The sequence below is a fragment of the Urocitellus parryii genome, chromosome 15, assembly GCF_045843805.1.
Source record: "Urocitellus parryii isolate mUroPar1 chromosome 15, mUroPar1.hap1, whole genome shotgun sequence".
NCBI lineage: Eukaryota > Metazoa > Chordata > Mammalia > Rodentia > Sciuridae > Urocitellus > Urocitellus parryii.
The window spans coordinates 2,452,175-2,469,051 of record NC_135545.1 but is presented as its reverse complement, the minus strand read 5'-3'; the positions used below and the strand labels follow the sequence as shown (position 1 = coordinate 2,469,051).

Sequence of the window (16,877 nt, the reverse complement as noted above, 5' to 3'; positions counted from 1 at the left end):
ACAAGCACTGTCCTTTCTGCCTGGCCTGTGTCCCCCCTTCACTGTGTGCATTCAGTGTGTGGCCCCAGGGGTATGTCAGCTAGGGACTGGTAGGTGCTACCTGCCTTCCCCATGCGGCACAGCCAGACTCGCCCCAGGGGCTGGCTCTGCAGCTCTTGGTCCAGGCTGAACCTGGGCTCTGGGAGGTGGACTTGGGAGCCATGGGGCACCTTGGCCAGGGTGAGGTGGGGGTATAATCCCTCCCGGGGCCACAGCACTCTCAGCCCCTCTGCCTCCAGCCTCTGGCTGAGCACGTGGGCCATGCCTTCCAGTGTGGGGGACGGTGGGGCAGAAAGTACGTGGTGGCTCAGGAGCACTAAGTCTTTAAACCGAAGCTGCCGGGGTGCTTGAAGTCCTGGGGCCAAGAGGGCCCGTCTCAGAGCCCCGACTGCGGCTGCCTCCTCCCCTGGGCCTGCCAGCCGCAGAAGGGCCAGTGTCAGGTGCAGGGCATGTGTGGGCACCAGGAAGGCAGCACAGGACGGGTGGACTTGGACCAGGTGCTCCTGGGCTTTGGCTACTTCTGCCTGCAGCCCCAGATCGCTCACCATGAGGGCCACGAAATGTGTAGGGCGGGGTTGGCGAGGGGCCACAGCTCTAGCTGGCAAGTCCCTTTCACTGTCTTCTGGCCAGTCCTCTACACCCCACTCCATATCCATCTTCCCAACAGACATTCCCGGGGCTGCCGGTGTCTGCACCTCCCTGCTTGGTAGCATTGTGGCTCCGAGGGGCGCTATTGCCTTCAACGCCCCTATTGCCCTCTCTGTTTCTGCGAGATGCCTCCTCGGGACTGGTGGTCCCGCGCCGGAGGTCCCGCTCGGCCGTGGCTCCGTGGCTGTCTCGCACTTTTTTCCGGGTTCCTCCCGATCGGATTCCCGGAGCTCCGTCCAGTCCGGGTTTCCGCTCGCTCCCTCGGGAGCAGCCTGGCTCTCCCGCCCCTCTGGGGCCTCGCAGGTTCTCTCCTGGTCTGGGGTCTCCTGTGCGTCCTCGCCATCAAGTGCGTCCAGGATGGTGGGGCCCCGGCCGGCCGCTGATCCCGAGCCGAAGACCAGGTCGGTGCGCGAGGCGCGGTCCCACACCAGGCGGCCGCGGAAGCGGAAGTAGCGCACGCGGTGCTGCGGCACGGCCAGCACGCCCGGCCCCAGCGCCGCCAGCGGCTCGTCCCAGCAGAAGGCGCTGAAGGGCTCCTCGCGCACACCCAGGAAGCGGTCGACGTAGCCCACCGAGAAGTCGGCGGGGTCGAGGCGCGGGTCCCAGCGGATACGCTGGATGACGGCCGCGGCAGTGCGCAGCGGCGGCTTCTTGGTCCCCGCCTCCGGCTGTGCTCCGCGGCTAGGCGGCGCCTGGGCGCCGGGGTGCGGCTGGCGGCAGCGGGCGCCGAAGCGACAGCGGCCCTCCAGGAAGAAGCGGCAAGCTGGCGGGGATGCGGGGTCCTCGCCGGCGCCCTCCGGCAGCAGTCCGGGCTGTCCGGCCATCCCCGTGGGTGCTGAGGTCTCAAGGGATCCCTGCTGGCACGGCGCCGCGCTGGAGTTTGGCGACCGCACCACACCCCGTACCTTAGCCCCCGTCGTCCCGGGCACCTAGTCCCTCTGATTTACATAGCTCCGCCCCCAGTTGGTTGATCAGCATGTCCCCGCCCCTTGGGAGGCTTTAGAGGGACTGGCCCCGCCCCAGGGTGATTTACACGGGCCTCGCCGTCTGGGGTTCCCTAAGCCTCCCGGCCCCGCCCCTAAGCCAGCGGTGGACACCCCTACTCCGACCCCCTTTGCCTCAGAGCCGGCCGGAGGGAGCCTGGCCCCACCCGCAGTTCAGCATTCGCAGGTGGGGTCTTGCGCCTCTGGGAACTCAAAGGTCCCCAGGCGCCCTCAGCACTGGAACCACGCCCCTTGAGGCTCCAAAGGGGTTCCCCGTGGTTTCCCTCTGCGACCACTCCCAGAATAAATGGTGGCCCCACCCTGTCGGGGCCTCCGGAGACGCTTGGGGCAAGGCAGCAGTGGCTGCCAGGCCTCGGTATTCTGCAGCCTCGCCGGGGCTGCGTCTGAGGCCCCGCACCTGGACCCGGGGGCAGTGTTTCTCGGTCAACGTTTGATGGATGAAAGCGGCAGTAGGAGCGGCCGGTTCGCGCCCGGCTCCCTACGGCCCGGAACGGCCTGGCCACGCCTCGGGGGCCCTTAAAGGAGCCGCATCTCACCATTACTTACATCGACCTAGTCTGGATGACCAGCACAACTCTCAAGTACTGGGGCCCCACAGTCATTTCTTCTCCTCTCCCCTTACCCGCCAAAGTGAACAGACAGAGCCCGGGCGCAAACCTTAGCCGTTTTATGTGCGCAGAAGTGGGGTGCCGGTAGGGAGGGCGCGGGGAACCTGGCGCCTACAGACCAATGACGTCGTCCAGCTCGAGGTCGGCGTTGGGGCGGCAGCGGGCCCTGGGGTGCTGCGCCTCGAGACGCGCGTCCACGTCGGGCTTGGCGGCCGCGGCGCGCTCCGCGTCCATGACTCCCAGCACGGCGTCCAGCATGGAGGGGCCCAGGTCCAGGTGGAAGGACAGCAGCGGGTCGGCGGGAGCCGATGGGCGGGGGGCGGGCGCTGCGGGCTGCGACACTGCCGCCGGCGTCGCGCTACGTGGGCTCCCCGCGGGCGGAGCGCAGGGTTCGGAGGGTGGTCCGCCGCCGTGGCGGCTCAGGAAGGAGGTGTCCCCGAAGGCGTCGCCGCCACGCCCCACGTGCAGTGTGTGCCGGAAGTCGCCAAGCGGCGCCGAGATGGACAGCGCGCCGCGCTCGGTCCTCTTCTTGGGCTGCGCGGGGCCCAGCTGCTTCAGCACCGGCATCTGTGGGGTCACAGGCGGTCAGCGCCGCATCTCTGGGAGCCCTGCCCAGCCCTGCCCCGCAGCCGTGCGGTCCTCGCGAAGGATGCTCTTCGCTGGGACAGGGTGGTGGGGGGGTGATTATTCAAATTTTACAGGTGGGGAAACTGAGGCTCTGAGAGGTCCAAGGTCAGAGATACCTGGACTCAAATATCAGGTTCAGATTTAGGCCTGCCTTACTACAAAACGCGCATGGCGCTCTGCTGATTGTCCTGAGAACTGATATCAGAACTTTCCTGTAGGTCAGGCAGAAAGAAGCTCCTCCACATTCCCTGCACAATGCTTCCCAACCTGACAGGTAGAAACTCCAGCTAGGTGAGGATGAGATTCCCCAGGACCCATCCTTGCAGACAGGCCCTACTTTGTCCACTAGGGAAGGCACACACACACACACACAGGAAGAGGCACAAAAGCCATAGTAAGTTCTAATTGGGGAGGTTTGGGGGTTGGGGGATGCTAATATTTGCACAGCGTTTTGTAATTTAAATGATCTGGTTTGAGAGACCATGACCTAACAATACAATCCTCATACTTTGTAAGAAACTAATAATGCGAACCCCTCTTGGGTTAAAAATGGCAGCACGACACATATTTGAAGCCAGCTGCTTGAGAACTGTAGACTAGGTGCACTCTTGCTCTTTGGGATTGGACAGCAAATGGAAGTGCAGCCAGCCTCGGCCATGTCCTGGAACTGGGCAGTTTTTTATGGAACTCCTGGGAAGGACTTTGTTTTAACAGTCACAGTTATTATGATGGAAAGACTTTGTTGTTGTTTCAATCGAAGCCCTGCCCTTTGCCAACTGTATGAGTTGAGATCTATTACTCTTTCTGTTTTCCTATCTATAAAGTGGATGAAATAATACTGCTTTCCTTACAGAGCACATAGTAAAGCTCCATTAAATAAAACAATATTTATAATTATGCCAGCTGTAACTGGGTGCAGCAACGACCGAGGCTGAGGCAGAGGACCCCAAGTTTAAGGCCAGCCTTAGCAACTTAGTCGGACCCTCACCTCAAAATAAATAAATAAAAATGAGAACTCAGCCGTGGTGCATCCACTGGTTCAATCTCCAGTACTGGGGCGGGGCGGGGGGGGGGAGATGTTAGCCAGTTGGCAGAGCTAGTAGGCTAGTATTGGGGGAAAATGTTTCCCCAAACAAGTGTGAAACAGAGTGTAGAACAAAGATAAGACTTGGTGAAACCGAATGACCAAACAATGCAGCCAACATTGTTTTTAGTGACCAGGATTCTGGGGTATATCAGCAATAGAGTGGAAAAAAAGTACAGCAGAAAGAACTTAAAATAGTTTAGAGGGATGTATTCTAAGTACTGCCCTACACACACACACACACACACACACATACACACACACACACACACACACTTTGCATTTTTTTCCCCTCTGGGGAAACCGGTCCTGATTTGCCATCTCTGCAATATTTATCACATTTCTCCAACCTTAACCTACATGAATAAATACACCTTTATTGTAACCCAGCACGCAACCACTCCTCCCCTATAAAAGAAACAAAATCTTTATGAAATAAGGCAGTCCTTACATCATGGTAACTACTCAGATCCATTCTCTTTTAACATTTTATTTTTAAATGATCAACTCATTAAAGGATCTCCGTCCATAATTTAAAACTCCTCTCTAGCTGCCAAGCAGTGCCCTTTATCTCAGCACTTGGCTCTGCATGAGTTGGGGGTGAAAGGTGGATCAGGAAGCCAGCCACCCAGGGTAGGTAAACTGCTTAGCCTTTCCCACATCATTTCCTCATCTGGGAAATGGAATGATACTAATATAATACTTCAGAGTCTTTTGGCAAGGATTGGTGAGATGCTGCCAATCCCAATCTGAGCGTAGTAGCAGCACTCAGTGAAATGTTTAAGAAAGGCTGAAGGGAATCCACCCTGGGTCATTCCCCCAGGTCCCAGAGAAGGACCCCTGACTTGCCTAAGCTCACAAAGCCAGCTCTGTGGGACTCCAGAGTCCTGCTAGGGCTCCTTCCACCGCCTGCTGCTCTTGAACTCACCACTCCCCTGCAGCTCCCTCTGCCCCATTTTCAGGGCACCCGTCGTCATCCTAGTGCCACATAGGGGAGTGCTTTAAGATGGTGGTTTCTGACATCATGCATGCTTGGCTTACATTGTCATTTCCTTTTGGTGGGATCCTGAACAAGTTCCTCAGCCTAGCCCTGGGTTTACCCTCTGAAAACCAGGCACATCATGAAGTACACTGGCCACACTTGCCTTTTATTTCCAAGGCACTTATTCTAGATCAAACACTGGTCTAAGTGTTTCACAGGATGAACTAATTCATTTAATCCTCAAAACAACCAACTAGGGGGAGACTGAGATTCTAATGTCCATTTTACAGAGAAGTGTGATGGCTGCAGGACAGAGAGGCTTGGTATCTTGCCCTAGGTCACACAGGACTAAATGTTGCAGGGCAGATTTGGCGCCCAGGCAGATGAACTCCGGAGCCTAAGGATGATATTATATGCTTATGGCCACGGGGTTGTGCAATTGCCCGGGTTCAGTCTGATACAAACGCCAGGCATGCCCTTGCACCGTTAGATGTATGTGGTTTTCTTTTCTCTTTTTAGATGAGGAAAGAGTTTTCCAATGCCACCTATTCTCCTAGCTAGCCCGGGAGACCCTGGGCAAGTCACTCCCTCCTCCCAGCCTGGGTGTCCTCTAGATCAAGGGCTCTAATCGCCCCCTCGCAGGGTGGTAGGGCTTCGTGCGATGAGGTCAGGCTTGGAAAAAGTTCGTCACTGGCCACATCTCGTACAGAGGGGCTGTTGTTGGGGACACACCAAACAGGCCCAGAGCAGGCCGCCCAGCTGCAGGCCCTCCACCCGCGCGCTCCTCCGGCCTGGCCGCCCCCTCTTTCCTGCCCCGCAGGGCCCGGACCCAGCTGCAGGGGTGGAGGGCACCGCCGCTCACCTCTGCCCTCGGCACTAGCCCCAGCCCCAGCCCCAACAGGGCGGAAACTCCGGATCCCGCCAGACTGGTTCTCAGACCCGAGGGAGAGGCGGGGACAGGGGTGCGGCCGTGGGGGACGGAGCGGAGACCCCGCGCTCCGGGATTTCTGCGGGCCTCCCGGGCCTCCGAGGCCACGTGGCTGCGGGGACTTCAGCCGCAGCAGCCTCTGGCTGGCTGACCCTCTTCCCTCTAGTCGGGGCCCGGGACCCCTGCCCACCATCGTCCCTTACCTCGTGGCTCTTTCTGAGCGGGGCAGGCGACAGCGGGGCTCGGGCTGGGACCCTCCCGGTATCAGAGTCCGCCTCCGCCTCGCCTCCTAGTCCCCCGCCCGCGCCTTCTTCCTTCTTCCTCCGGGCGGGATTTCACCTGGTGGAGGAAGTGTCACGCCGAACCTGGAGAGGGACTCAGGACCTCGGTGTCGGGTCCCACCTCCTAAGCCCCCCCCCCCCCCCCCGCAGTCCCAGGTCCAGGAGACCCAGCCCCTAGCTTTCTTATTTCTCCTGTAGGGGAGGGGGGTACTCCTCCCTCGGACCCAGGGTCCAGCCCCAGCCTCCTCCCTCGGACCCAGGGTCCAGCCCCAGCCTCCTCCCTCAGACCCAGGGTCCAGGCCCAGCCCCCTCCCTCAGACCCAGGGTCCAGGCCCAGCCCCCTCCCTCAGACCCAGGGTCCAGGCCCAGCCCCCTCCCTCAGACCCAGGGTCCAGGCCCAGTCCTAGCCCACCCTAGCAAGCCCTGGCCTAGGCTTTCTTCTTTACCTGCAGGAGAACCTTCAGCCCCTCTTGGGGGCCATGGAACGAGACCCAGCAGGAGCCAAGTCACACCTAGTTCTCCGTCTGGCTCTGTCCCGTGTTTCTGGGCAGAGAGGGTTAAGCCACAAGCCCCTCCCAGCGTTCCTTATCCCCAAAAAGTTTGCCTCCAGGATTTAAAGGACTAGGAAGCAGTGGTGGAAGAGCTGAGGCCCCTCCGGCTGGCTCTGGGGCAGGAGGCCAGGACTGGGTGTGCTCTCCACGCAGAGGGCTGGGGGTGGATGCGCTGGGCCCTCCCCCTGCCCAGCTTGGAATTTCCTGACACTGGGGAAGTCTGGCTGTTTAGCAGTAATTTAGAGTAATTTCTTCCAGATTGCAGCTGGTGGGGGAGTGCCTGTGTGCAGATTGGGAGAGGGAGAGAGAGAGAGACAGAGAGAGTCACTAAGACCAGCAGAAGAATGAAGGGGTCTGTAGAGGGACAGTTTGAGCCCTGCTGTGGGGCACCCCCTAGACAACTGTCCCTGACTGCAGCCACCCTCCATAGAAAGATCATTCCATCACTGTGAGCATCTGTTTATGGTGAAGAGAGTTGGGAGAGCAGAGGTTCCTGGGAGGAAGCAGGCTCAGAGGGTGGCAGGGAGGCCCATGTGAGAGGCTGGGCCACTGGAGGGGGAAGTGGAGGCCCAGGTGGAGGACAGGGTGGGAGACTGCCCCCGGGGAGAGGTAGGCTGGGCTGAAGTTGGGGGAAAGGAGAGGAGCTGATTTTAGAGATGAGAGGGAAGATGCTCTGTCCCAGACCTCTGCCCTTCCTGCATTTCCATGCAGGACCAGCCTCTTAATTTGTGAGGTCTAGTACAAAGGACCAGATGGGGCCCATGATCAAAATGATCAGGAAGAATTTCCAATGGGTCAGCATCAATTCCAGCCCCAGACCCTTCTGAGCCCGGGACCCTGGGTGACCTCCCAGGGATCACGCATGTCCGTGAGGCTGGCCCTTGAGCGGTGGGGAGGGTTAGGAAAGAGACAGGGAGGCCAGAGACCTGGTGTCACACAGGGACTCCCACAAGGTGGGTTTCAGTTTGCCCTGAGAGGCCAGGCTGAAGGCAGCTCGGAGCTGAGCCCGGGTCCAGGCAGGGTTAGGTGCAGGCATTAGCTCCCTGTGGACCTGAGTGGGGATGGATTGGAACAGGCCTGGGCTCCGTACCCTGAGCAAAGTCTTAGGGACAGAGGTGGTCACCAAAAACTCAGTCATGGAGACAAAAACATGAACCTAAATTAGCGATTTTTATTAATGTCAAATTCATATGACATAAAATTCACCAGCTCAGTGGTGAATCACAGTGGCCTTTGGTACTTTCACATCCTTGAACAGCCTCCATCTCTGTCTAGATCCAAAACATTTCCTCACGCCAAGGAAACCCTGCTGAGCAGCCACTCCCGCTCCCCTGAGCTCCGGAGACCAGCGGTCAGGTTCTGACTGTGTGGGCCACCTGTTCTGGGGAGCCTGTAAGGACCTGGTCAATGGAGGCATGCCTGAGGCAGCCTCAGGTGTCTGGGGTTTGCTGAGTGCTCTTGAGCATCCCCAGCACTGCCCTGCTGCCTGCGGCCTGTTGTTCAGGTACACTAAGCCGGGCACGGTGACAGTCGGAGGCAGGGGAAGCTCTGCTTTGCTCCTGAACCCTCTCAACCATGAGTCCCACCAACATCTCTCAAGGGTCACCCTGAGTCAATGAATTGTGAGTGTTAACCACATCCACAGGCACCTATCCATGGCTACACTGGTGACTGGAGGGTCACCCAGTGGACCATGGAACCAACCATCACCCCAGGATGATATCCCTAATGTCAGGTCCATAACCCAGATCCCACCTGCGAATGGGATGTGACGTGGGACTAGGCACCTTTGGGGGAAGTGTCCCACCTTCTGCAGTGGCCATCAGAAGTTATCCCAATGTACGTGGGCACTTCATGGACATGAGCCCTGTGAGGTCACCCAGGGTCCCAGGCTCAGAAGGGCCCTGTGCTGGATTTAATGCTCACCCACTTGACATTCTTCCTGATCCTTTCAACACGGACCCCCACCTTGTCCTTGGCACTGGACCCCACAAGTTACTCAGCTGGTCCTGCTTCGAAATGCAGGAGGGCGAGGCTCGGGCCAGAGCAGGGGAGAAGAGCAACCCTGGAGAGATAAGAAGAGGAAAGGGACCTTGGACAAGTCCTGGCAGCAGCCAGAGAAGGAGGAGAACTGTGTCTGGGGAGGAATCGGCATCTCCAAAGCAGGCCAAGTACCGCAAATCTTGGGGTTCAGTGCTGAGATAAGGAAGTGCTGAGGAGAGTGGGCAGACGCAGGAGCCCCCTGAGAGGGGAGGCAGGAACCCCCAGGGAGGAGGGCACTCAAAGGCAGGTCTTTGTTTCTTTGGTTGGACTGGATACATTTGCTGTTATTTTGTTTCCTTTTTTAAAAAAATGTAACTTTACATGACACAAAGGATAGGGGAGCACATCCTCTCCTGGGAGCGGGCGGGGCAGCCAGGGGAGAGACAGAAATTTTAAGTAGGCTTCCGTGAGCTCCTCCAAACCAGTCCCCAGCTCAGCATCCCCTAAGCTTGGTCTGGGGTGCACATCTCCCCACTGGGAAAATGTGCTTTACCATTTACAAATGCAAAAACCAGGGCATCCGCGCCCGGCTGTTTGGGGCTGGGCTGATCCATTCCTGTGTTAAAGGGCCATCCTGGGCACAGTGGCGGGGTGCTGAGGAGCATTGCTGGGCTCTGTCTAGGGACCCGGCAGCTCTCTCCCCACACACCTCCCACACTCCCAGTTTGAACAACCCAAGATGTTTCCTGACTGTCTTAGTGCACTTGGGTGCTAAAACCAAAGCCCACAGACGAGGCGGGCTTTTGTTCATGTTACTATAAGCAATGGCATTATATTAATATAGACATTACACTATCATAAACAATGCCATTGTCTGGCAGTTCTGATAACAGTTAGGAAGTCCAAGGTCCAACCCCAGCACATGGGGGTCTGGCAGAGGGGCTGTTCCTGACACCACCTCACCCTCTGGCTGTGTCCTCCTGCAGTGGAAGAGGTGAGGGTGCCCCTGGGGTCTCTTATGAAAGTACAGACTCCACTCAGGAGGGAAGCCTTCATGACTTAATGTCCCCACATAAGAGAACTTCAGCTTAGGGATCCTGGGACACACATTCAGACCACAGGCAGTGCCCAGTACCCCCTAGGGTGTGAAGACCCCTTGGCTGAGGCGCTCCCATGCAGATTGCATCGGGAAACATTCAGTGCACTTTGAATACACAAACGGGATCCCACAGGGTACCTTTGGGTCACCCCATTTTCCCATTCATTTTGGGAATCATTCATCCTCAGTGCAGACTTAAAGAGAGAAGCTTGCTTCAGTGTCACAAAAGTACGTAACAAAACAGCCATCGCCCGTGATGCTTATTTATATCTCATTAAAACCTTCCACAGAGGTGGGAAGGGATGGGAGCTGATGTCATCGTCCTCATTTTGCATCTGGGGAAACTGAGACACAGAGGGCTTTGTTTGCTGCTAATGCAACTAATTTGTGTGGGTGGAACTGGCAGGCCAGCCAGCTGCCCCTACAGGGGAGACACAGGTGAGAGGGTGGTCGATGCCAAGAGGCGCCGGGGAGCAAGGAAGAACTGGATCCTGTCCCACAGAACTTTCTGGATTGTCATGTCACTGGCCCTGTCCAAACTCGGTAGCCAAGCGCCCTTCAGATGTGGCTAGTGGGGCTGAGGAACTGAATTTTTAGTTTAAATTTCATCTTTATCCAGTCCTGGGAATGGCATCCAGGGTGTCCTGTATGCCAGGGAAGTGCTCAGCCACGGAGCTGCACCCCAGCCCTTTTTATTCTGCACTTTTGACACAGGTTCTCACTAACGTGTCCAGGCTGGCTCTGAACTTGCCTCAGCCTCCCGAGTGGCTGAGATTACCAGTGGACATGCCTGGCGATTCAATTTAATTTTAATTGATTCAAATTGGAGTGGTCACTGGTGTCCAGTGGCACCAGCCTTGGCCAGCCCAGGTGTGGAGAACTTGAGGAGGGTTTGGCCAGGGCCAGGGGAGGCCTCTCTAGAAGTGGACAGGAGAGAGGACAGGAGCCCCAGAGGGCAGGTTTCTGGCCAGCGAACTTGGGGGCAGCAGGTGGGGAGGAAGGGGAAGTTGGGGTCCCCCAGGAGCACTGTGGGGTGTATCTGATGGGCATGGCTTACTATCTCCTGGATATGGTGAGGACCGGAGTCCTCCAAGCTGGGCCTTACCCGAGGCCGCAGTGGCCGCCAGTGCACTTCCACAGCATCTCAGGGGCAGGTGGGCAGGAGGCCACGCCACCTGGGGGAGGGCAGGATTTCTAGCCACCAAAAGGACTTTGCAAGATCCCTACCCAGGTGCAGAGAGGAGAGGGGAGGAGGGAGCGAGAGAGGGGACAAAGTTCACCTTCGTGGGAGGGGCTAGGGAGTGGGCTTCCCAGGCGTCTGCAAGAGTGTGGGCTCAGTCCTTGCCACTGTGACAAGTCCGGGAGCCACCCCACCATGCCCCCAAGCTTGGAGCAGCTCTGGCTGGCTTCCCTGCAGCCCAGCCCCACCAGAGAGAGTCCTTGGAGCACTGGGCAGTGTCCGGGCAGGGGATATCTTGGCAGCAAATAGGAGATCTGGGGAAGCCAGGGAGGGCCTGAAGGCCAAGCCCCCCCCCCCTCATGGCCTGTGGGTCCCTGAGGGGCCCCTTCCCTAAGGGATTGTGCTCAGATGCCGGCTTTGAGTTCCAGCTCCACCCGTTCTGGGAGGTGTGACCCCAGCAGGTGGCTTTTCATCCTAGTCTCTGTCTCCTAGTTTGTGAACTAGGGGACGCGCTAGCCCCCAATTCTGAAGAATCTAGCAAGGTTTAAATGAGCTGCGGCACCAGGACAGGAGACCTGCGCCACCCGGGGCTGCCCCCCACTCGGTCCCCACTCCTCCCCTCCACGCGCCTCTCTCTGGAAACCTCGCCCACGTCCCAGGTGCTGTAAGTGGACCTCCTGCCTCAGAGCTGAGCCCCACCCGGGTGGGGGACCCCGGACCCCAGCAGGCGGGATTCTAGGATGAGCTCTGCCACCAGGGAGAGACAGCGTCTCCTGTTTGGAGAAGGTTTGGTGAGCAAGGGAGCCCTCCATTCCTCACTTAGACAGAAAATAGACTTTGAATTCTGGGGTAAGCCCACAACATTAAATTTATCACTATGACCATTTCCACGGTGCAGCGTCGTTCGGTGTGTTCACATTATTGTGCGACCGATCTCTCGAGTGTTGTCGTCTTGTCAACCAAAACTCCACGCCTGCAGGACACTAAGCCCCCTCCTCCTCCCAGCCCCGACCCACTTTCTGCGTGGTGGAAAGTCAGATCCGGCATGTGACCGGGATCCTGCGCTACTTGCCCCTTGGTGACTGGCCTGCTTGTTTGGCTTGGTGTTCTCAAGGACAGGAATCTCCTTCTTCTTAAAGGCTGAACAACATCTCATTGGCTGTGTCCACTCCAGCCGCTCATTCCTTGCCTCTTGGTGGACATTTGGGTCATTGCCACCTTTGGGCTATGTGGACAGTGGTGCAGTGAACACAGGTGTATCGTTGGCTTCCAGTTCTCTTGGGGACTCATCCAGAAGCGGGGTTGCTCGATCATGGTAATTCCATTTTAATTTTTTGAGGAACTCATCATGAGTGAATGGACGGATGATTTGGCATTCCCACCAACAGGACACAATTTTCCCTTATCTTTGCCAGCACCTGTTATTTTCTGTTCTTTTGATGGTGGCCACCCTAATGGGTGGAAAGTGGTCTCTCACTGTGGCTTTGAATGGGTCAATAAACCTTTGAAAGGGTTTGGGGGACTCTCAGCATCTCTGGGGGACCAGAGACTCAGATGATGTGGAGGAAGCTCTGGGAGGAGAAGCTGCAACCAGGTTACAGTAGAACCTCTCCTCCTCCCTTCCTCTCTCCTCCTCCTCCTCTTCCTCCTCCCTCTCCCCCCTCCCTCCTCCTTCCTCACCTTCCCCTTCCTCTCTCTGCTGCCCCCACAGGCTGAGCTGCTGACATTCTCTCTGCTGACACCGGGTGGCATCTCAGAGGACACAACTTACAGTGACAGGGCTCAGTCCTGGATGTTTAAATGTGACCCTTCTGGGTTGGTTGTGTAACTCGTGGTAAAGTGTTTGCCTGGCAGGCATGAAGTCCTGGGTTCAATTCTAAATAGAATTCAAAATTTTTTTTGTTCTAATTAGTTATACATGACAGTAGAATGCATTTATGCACTTTGATATACATAGATGGGATATAATTTCTCATTTTTCTGAGTATACATGTTGCAGAGTCATATTGGTCACGCAAAAGTCACACATGTACATACGGTAATGATGTCTGTTTCCTTCTACTCTCTTCCCTATCCCCACATCCCCTCCCTCCCCTCCCATCACTTCCCTCTACCTAATCTAAGGTGCTGAGAGCCATTGCCAAGTAGGAATGACGCATCGAAATTTCCTTGCCAGCATACCCCATGTTGCTTAGAGGAAGGACCAGTGGAAATGGACTTGCCTTGGACGTTCGCTGTGACATTACATGTGTGTTTGAGAAAGGTGACCCTGCTCAAGGACCAGGGTGGATCCGGGTTTAGAGAGGATCCTACTGGATTAGGGCGGATCCAGGTTTAGGGTGTATCCTGCAGGTTTTAGGGAGTATCCCGCTCCTTGGGTTTAGGGCGTTCCCGGTTTAGGACAATCTGCGTTTAGGGTGGTTCCAGGTTTAAGGTTATTCCTGCTGGGAATAGGGCGTATCCTGCTGCCTGAGTTCCCGTTGAGTTCTGGTGGGATTCAGAAAGTATTTGGGATTCAAGCCTGGTGGAGTACGTGAATTTTTCGGCAGAACTTGGATTTCCCCAGAAACGTGTTTGTAGAGGGCCGGTGTGAGTTCGGGAATAAAGAATTGCTGTTTGAATCTACAAGGTGTGGGGTGGCTCATGATTCTGTGCCCAGCCAGACTGCGGCACTAAGGTAAAACTACTCTTCCCTAGTGCCCCCCGCCTTATTGTGAATTAGCATCGGCATATTAGAGAAGACATTCGGCCTTTGGTTTTGGGGGATTGGCTTATTCCACTTAGCACGATATTCTCCAACTCCAACCATTCAATGACAAATGCCATAATTTCACTCTTCATTAAAGCCGAGTAATATTCCATTGAGTATATATACCACATTTTCTTTATCCATTCATCTATTGAGGGGCACCTAGGTTGGTTCCATAGTCTAGCTATTGTGAATTGGGCTGCTATAAACATTGATGTGGCTGTGTCCGTGTAGGATGCTGATTTTAAGCCCCACGGGTATAAACCAAGGAGTGGGATAGCTGGGCCAAATGGTGGTTCCATTCCGAGTTTTCCGAGGAATCTCCATACTGCTTTCATACTGCACCAATGTGCGGTCCCACCAGCAGTGTGTGAGTGTGCCTTTTCCCCACATCCTCGTCAATATTTATTGCTGCCTGTGTTCTTGATGATTGCCATTCTGACAGGGGTGAGGTGAAATCTTAGAGTAGTTTTGATTTGCAGTTCTCTAATTGCTGGAGATGTTGAACACTTTTTCCTATATTTGTTGATCACTTGTACTTCTTCTGTGAAGTGTCTGTCCTGTTCCTTAGCCCATTTATAGATTGGGTCATTTATTTGTTTGGTGTTAAGTTTTTGGAGTTCTTTATAGGTCCTAGAGATTAATGCTTTATCGGAGATGCACGTGGTAAAGATTTTCTCCCAATCTGTTGGCTCCCTCCTCACATTATCAATTGTTTCCTTTGCTGAGAAGAAGCTTTTTAATTTGAATCCATCCCATTTATTGATTCTTGATTTTACTCCTTGCACTTTAGGAGTCTTGTTAAGGAAGTCAGGGCCTAGGCTGACGTGGTGAGGATTTGGGCCTATTTGTTCTTCTATTAGGTGCAGGGTCTCTGTTCTAGTGCCTAAGTCTTTGATCCACGTTGAGTTGATTTTTGTGCAGGTGAGTAAAATATTTTTTTTAGTTGTAGACGGACATAATAACTCTATTTATTTATTTATCTATTTTTATATGGTGCTGAGGCTCAAACCCAGTGCCTCACACGTGCTAGGCAAGCGCTCTACCACTGAGCCACAACCCCATTTCACAAAATAAATTTTTAATGAGTTAGAATGAGCTTGGCTCTTCCACTACGGCTCATGGAAACCCCCTGTCTGCATCTCTGCCTTTGTCCTAAGGGTCCTTCGTGGTGTCTAATGCCTGGGGGGGGGGGGTGCATTCCGATTGGTAGGCCACGTGTGCACGCCTTTTCATCAGGGATGCAGGCCTGAGCTTCTGCTTCCACCGTGAGAGGTTCAGATTCAAAAGGGGTGGAGTTCCTAGACACCCCAGGGTTCACAGTGTGGATGAGGACCGGTGGGTGTCCTCCGCGGGTGCTTGGGGAACCTGAGCCCGATTCGTGTTTCCTCCCTTGGACTCTTTCCTTCCGCCTTCTCCACTGACTGCGCTGGGACTGCATCCCTGTCCCCTCCAACTGCTCTTTGGCTCTTCCCTTGAGGAGAGTCCCACAAGCCCCCTTGCTGGCCAGCTCCACAGTGAAGCCAGTGTCTGTCCCCCTGTCCCCAGTCTGGGCTGCCTCTTGGATAGCCCTGCTGATCCTGCCCACCGCCATCAAGACTTCTGAGAGCCACTCTTGTCTCTGTGCCCTTTTCCCCTGGGCACAGCCACCTGGTTCTGTGCCGTCTCATTTTGGAGCCTCCCAACCCTTCCTCCTCTCCTGCTTAGCCTCCCTCTGCCTGGTGAGGCCCAGCCTGGCTCGCCTGGACCACGGCTCCGGCCCCTTCCTGAGACCCCTGCCCGTGAGCTCCAGGTCAGCTTTCGTCTGCAGCCACCCAAGCACCTGCTCAGACCCCTCCAGAGCTCCCCGATACCTGCCAGGTGTTTGACACTGGTGGGCCGTGCGCCAGGCTGACGTCTGAGTCTCCTTCCCTCCCTCCCCTTCCCTTTTAGAATCCGTCCACACTGAATTGCTTTCTTTCCGTGGACACTCCTGGGGTCTGTCCTGTTTCTGTGCTCAGCCCTTCCAAGGCTCGTCATGAAGCCCCTGATGCTACTCACAGCCCAGCTGCGCACACGGGCATCCCCCCGACCCGCCCTCTTGTTGGATGTTGCCCACCCGACGATGCTCCACGCTCAGAGCAGCCCAGTGCTCCAGGTCCTGGCTCTATTCACATGGCCCACCCTCCTCCCTCCCTCCTTCTCTGGGTCAGTGGTTCCTCCCTCAGGCGTGATCGGAGAAGTCCCCTTTTCTGAGAAGCCTGTCCTCACCCTCAGGAAAAAGTGTGGCTCCCTGCTCTGCTCCCTCTCCCAGGCTCTGGTGGCCCCGTTCTGCCATGGAATCGTGGGTCTCTGTGTCAGGACTTGCAGGGGCAGGGGCTGAGCCCCACTCACTCCTGACCACCTCCTGCTCGGGATGCGGCACCACAGCGTCCCGGGAATGTTCCGTGGACACTAATCGGAGTAAGCCAAGATGGGTATCCCTCAAGGCCGAGGGGGAGTGCCGGGGGAGTGACGGAGGCGGAAGGACTGTCCCTGCAGCCTAGATATCATTCATGGAGAGCGGGGGCCATTAGGACATGCAGCCGGCCAGGCTCCTCTGGGCACTTCCTCTTCATGGCAGGAATGGACGAGCTCCAGGGACGGCCAGCTACAGTTTGGAATTTCACTCCACACGTGTGAACCCGGTCCCCATCCAGAGCTTCCGAGTGAAGCAGGATTTTCATTTTATAGATGACAAAACAGTGATGTGGCTTTCCTAAGTCACACGGTTAAGAGAAACAGGCAAAGATCAACTCCCCGGCCGCCCGGCTCCAGAACCTTCCCTCTTAGCAAGCTTGCTTTATTATTATTATTATTTAAAAAACATTTTGCTACTAAGAATTAAATCCAGGGGTGCTTAACCACTGAGCCACATCCCCAGACCTTAAAATTAAAAAAAAATATATATATATATTTTTTAATTTTAAGACAGGGCCTTGCTAAATTACTGAGGGCTTCACTAAGTTGCTGAGGCTGGCCGCGAACTTGAAATCCTCTTGCGCCAGCGTCCTGAGTCGCTGGGATTGCAGGCGTGTGCCAGCACGCTCAGCAGCAACCTGGCTTCCTGTGAGGGGCAGAAAGTGGCGATCTCTG

At 55.9% G+C, this 16,877-nt stretch overlaps 2 protein-coding genes across 3 annotated transcripts; both read right to left on the bottom strand.

The window, feature by feature from the left end:
• Nucleotides 1-20: 20 nt before the first annotated feature.
• Leng9 (leukocyte receptor cluster member 9) lies at nt 21-1,511 on the bottom strand. Its single transcript, XM_026382090.2, has one exon. The coding sequence runs from the start codon at nt 1,509-1,511 to the stop codon at nt 39-41; it is 1,473 nt and encodes a 490-aa protein (XP_026237875.2). The 3' UTR covers nt 21-38.
• An 848-nt stretch (nt 1,512-2,359) lies between these two features.
• Cdc42ep5 (CDC42 effector protein 5) lies at nt 2,360-6,854 on the bottom strand. 2 transcript variants are annotated; one of them, XM_026382093.2, is made up of 3 exons: nt 6,648-6,854; nt 6,124-6,285; nt 2,360-2,866 (listed from the first exon to the last, which is right to left on the bottom strand). In XM_026382093.2, the coding sequence occupies exon 3, from the start codon at nt 2,864-2,866 to the stop codon at nt 2,411-2,413; it is 456 nt and encodes a 151-aa protein (XP_026237878.1). In that variant the 5' UTR covers nt 6,124-6,285; nt 6,648-6,854; the 3' UTR covers nt 2,360-2,410. The 2 variants fall into 2 exon arrangements, with proteins under 2 accessions (XP_026237878.1, XP_026237879.1); XM_026382094.2 differs by having other exon boundaries at nt 6,124-6,259.
• Nucleotides 6,855-16,877: the final 10,023 nt, after the last annotated feature.

Excerpts from the sequence above, each read along its gene's own strand:
- Cdc42ep5 (XM_026382093.2), bottom strand. The coding sequence starts at position 2,866 with ATGCCGGTGCTGAAGCAGCTGGGCCCCGCGCAGCCCAAGAAGAGGACC.
- Leng9 (XM_026382090.2), bottom strand. The coding sequence starts at position 1,511 with ATGGCCGGACAGCCCGGACTGCTGCCGGAGGGCGCCGGCGAGGACCCC.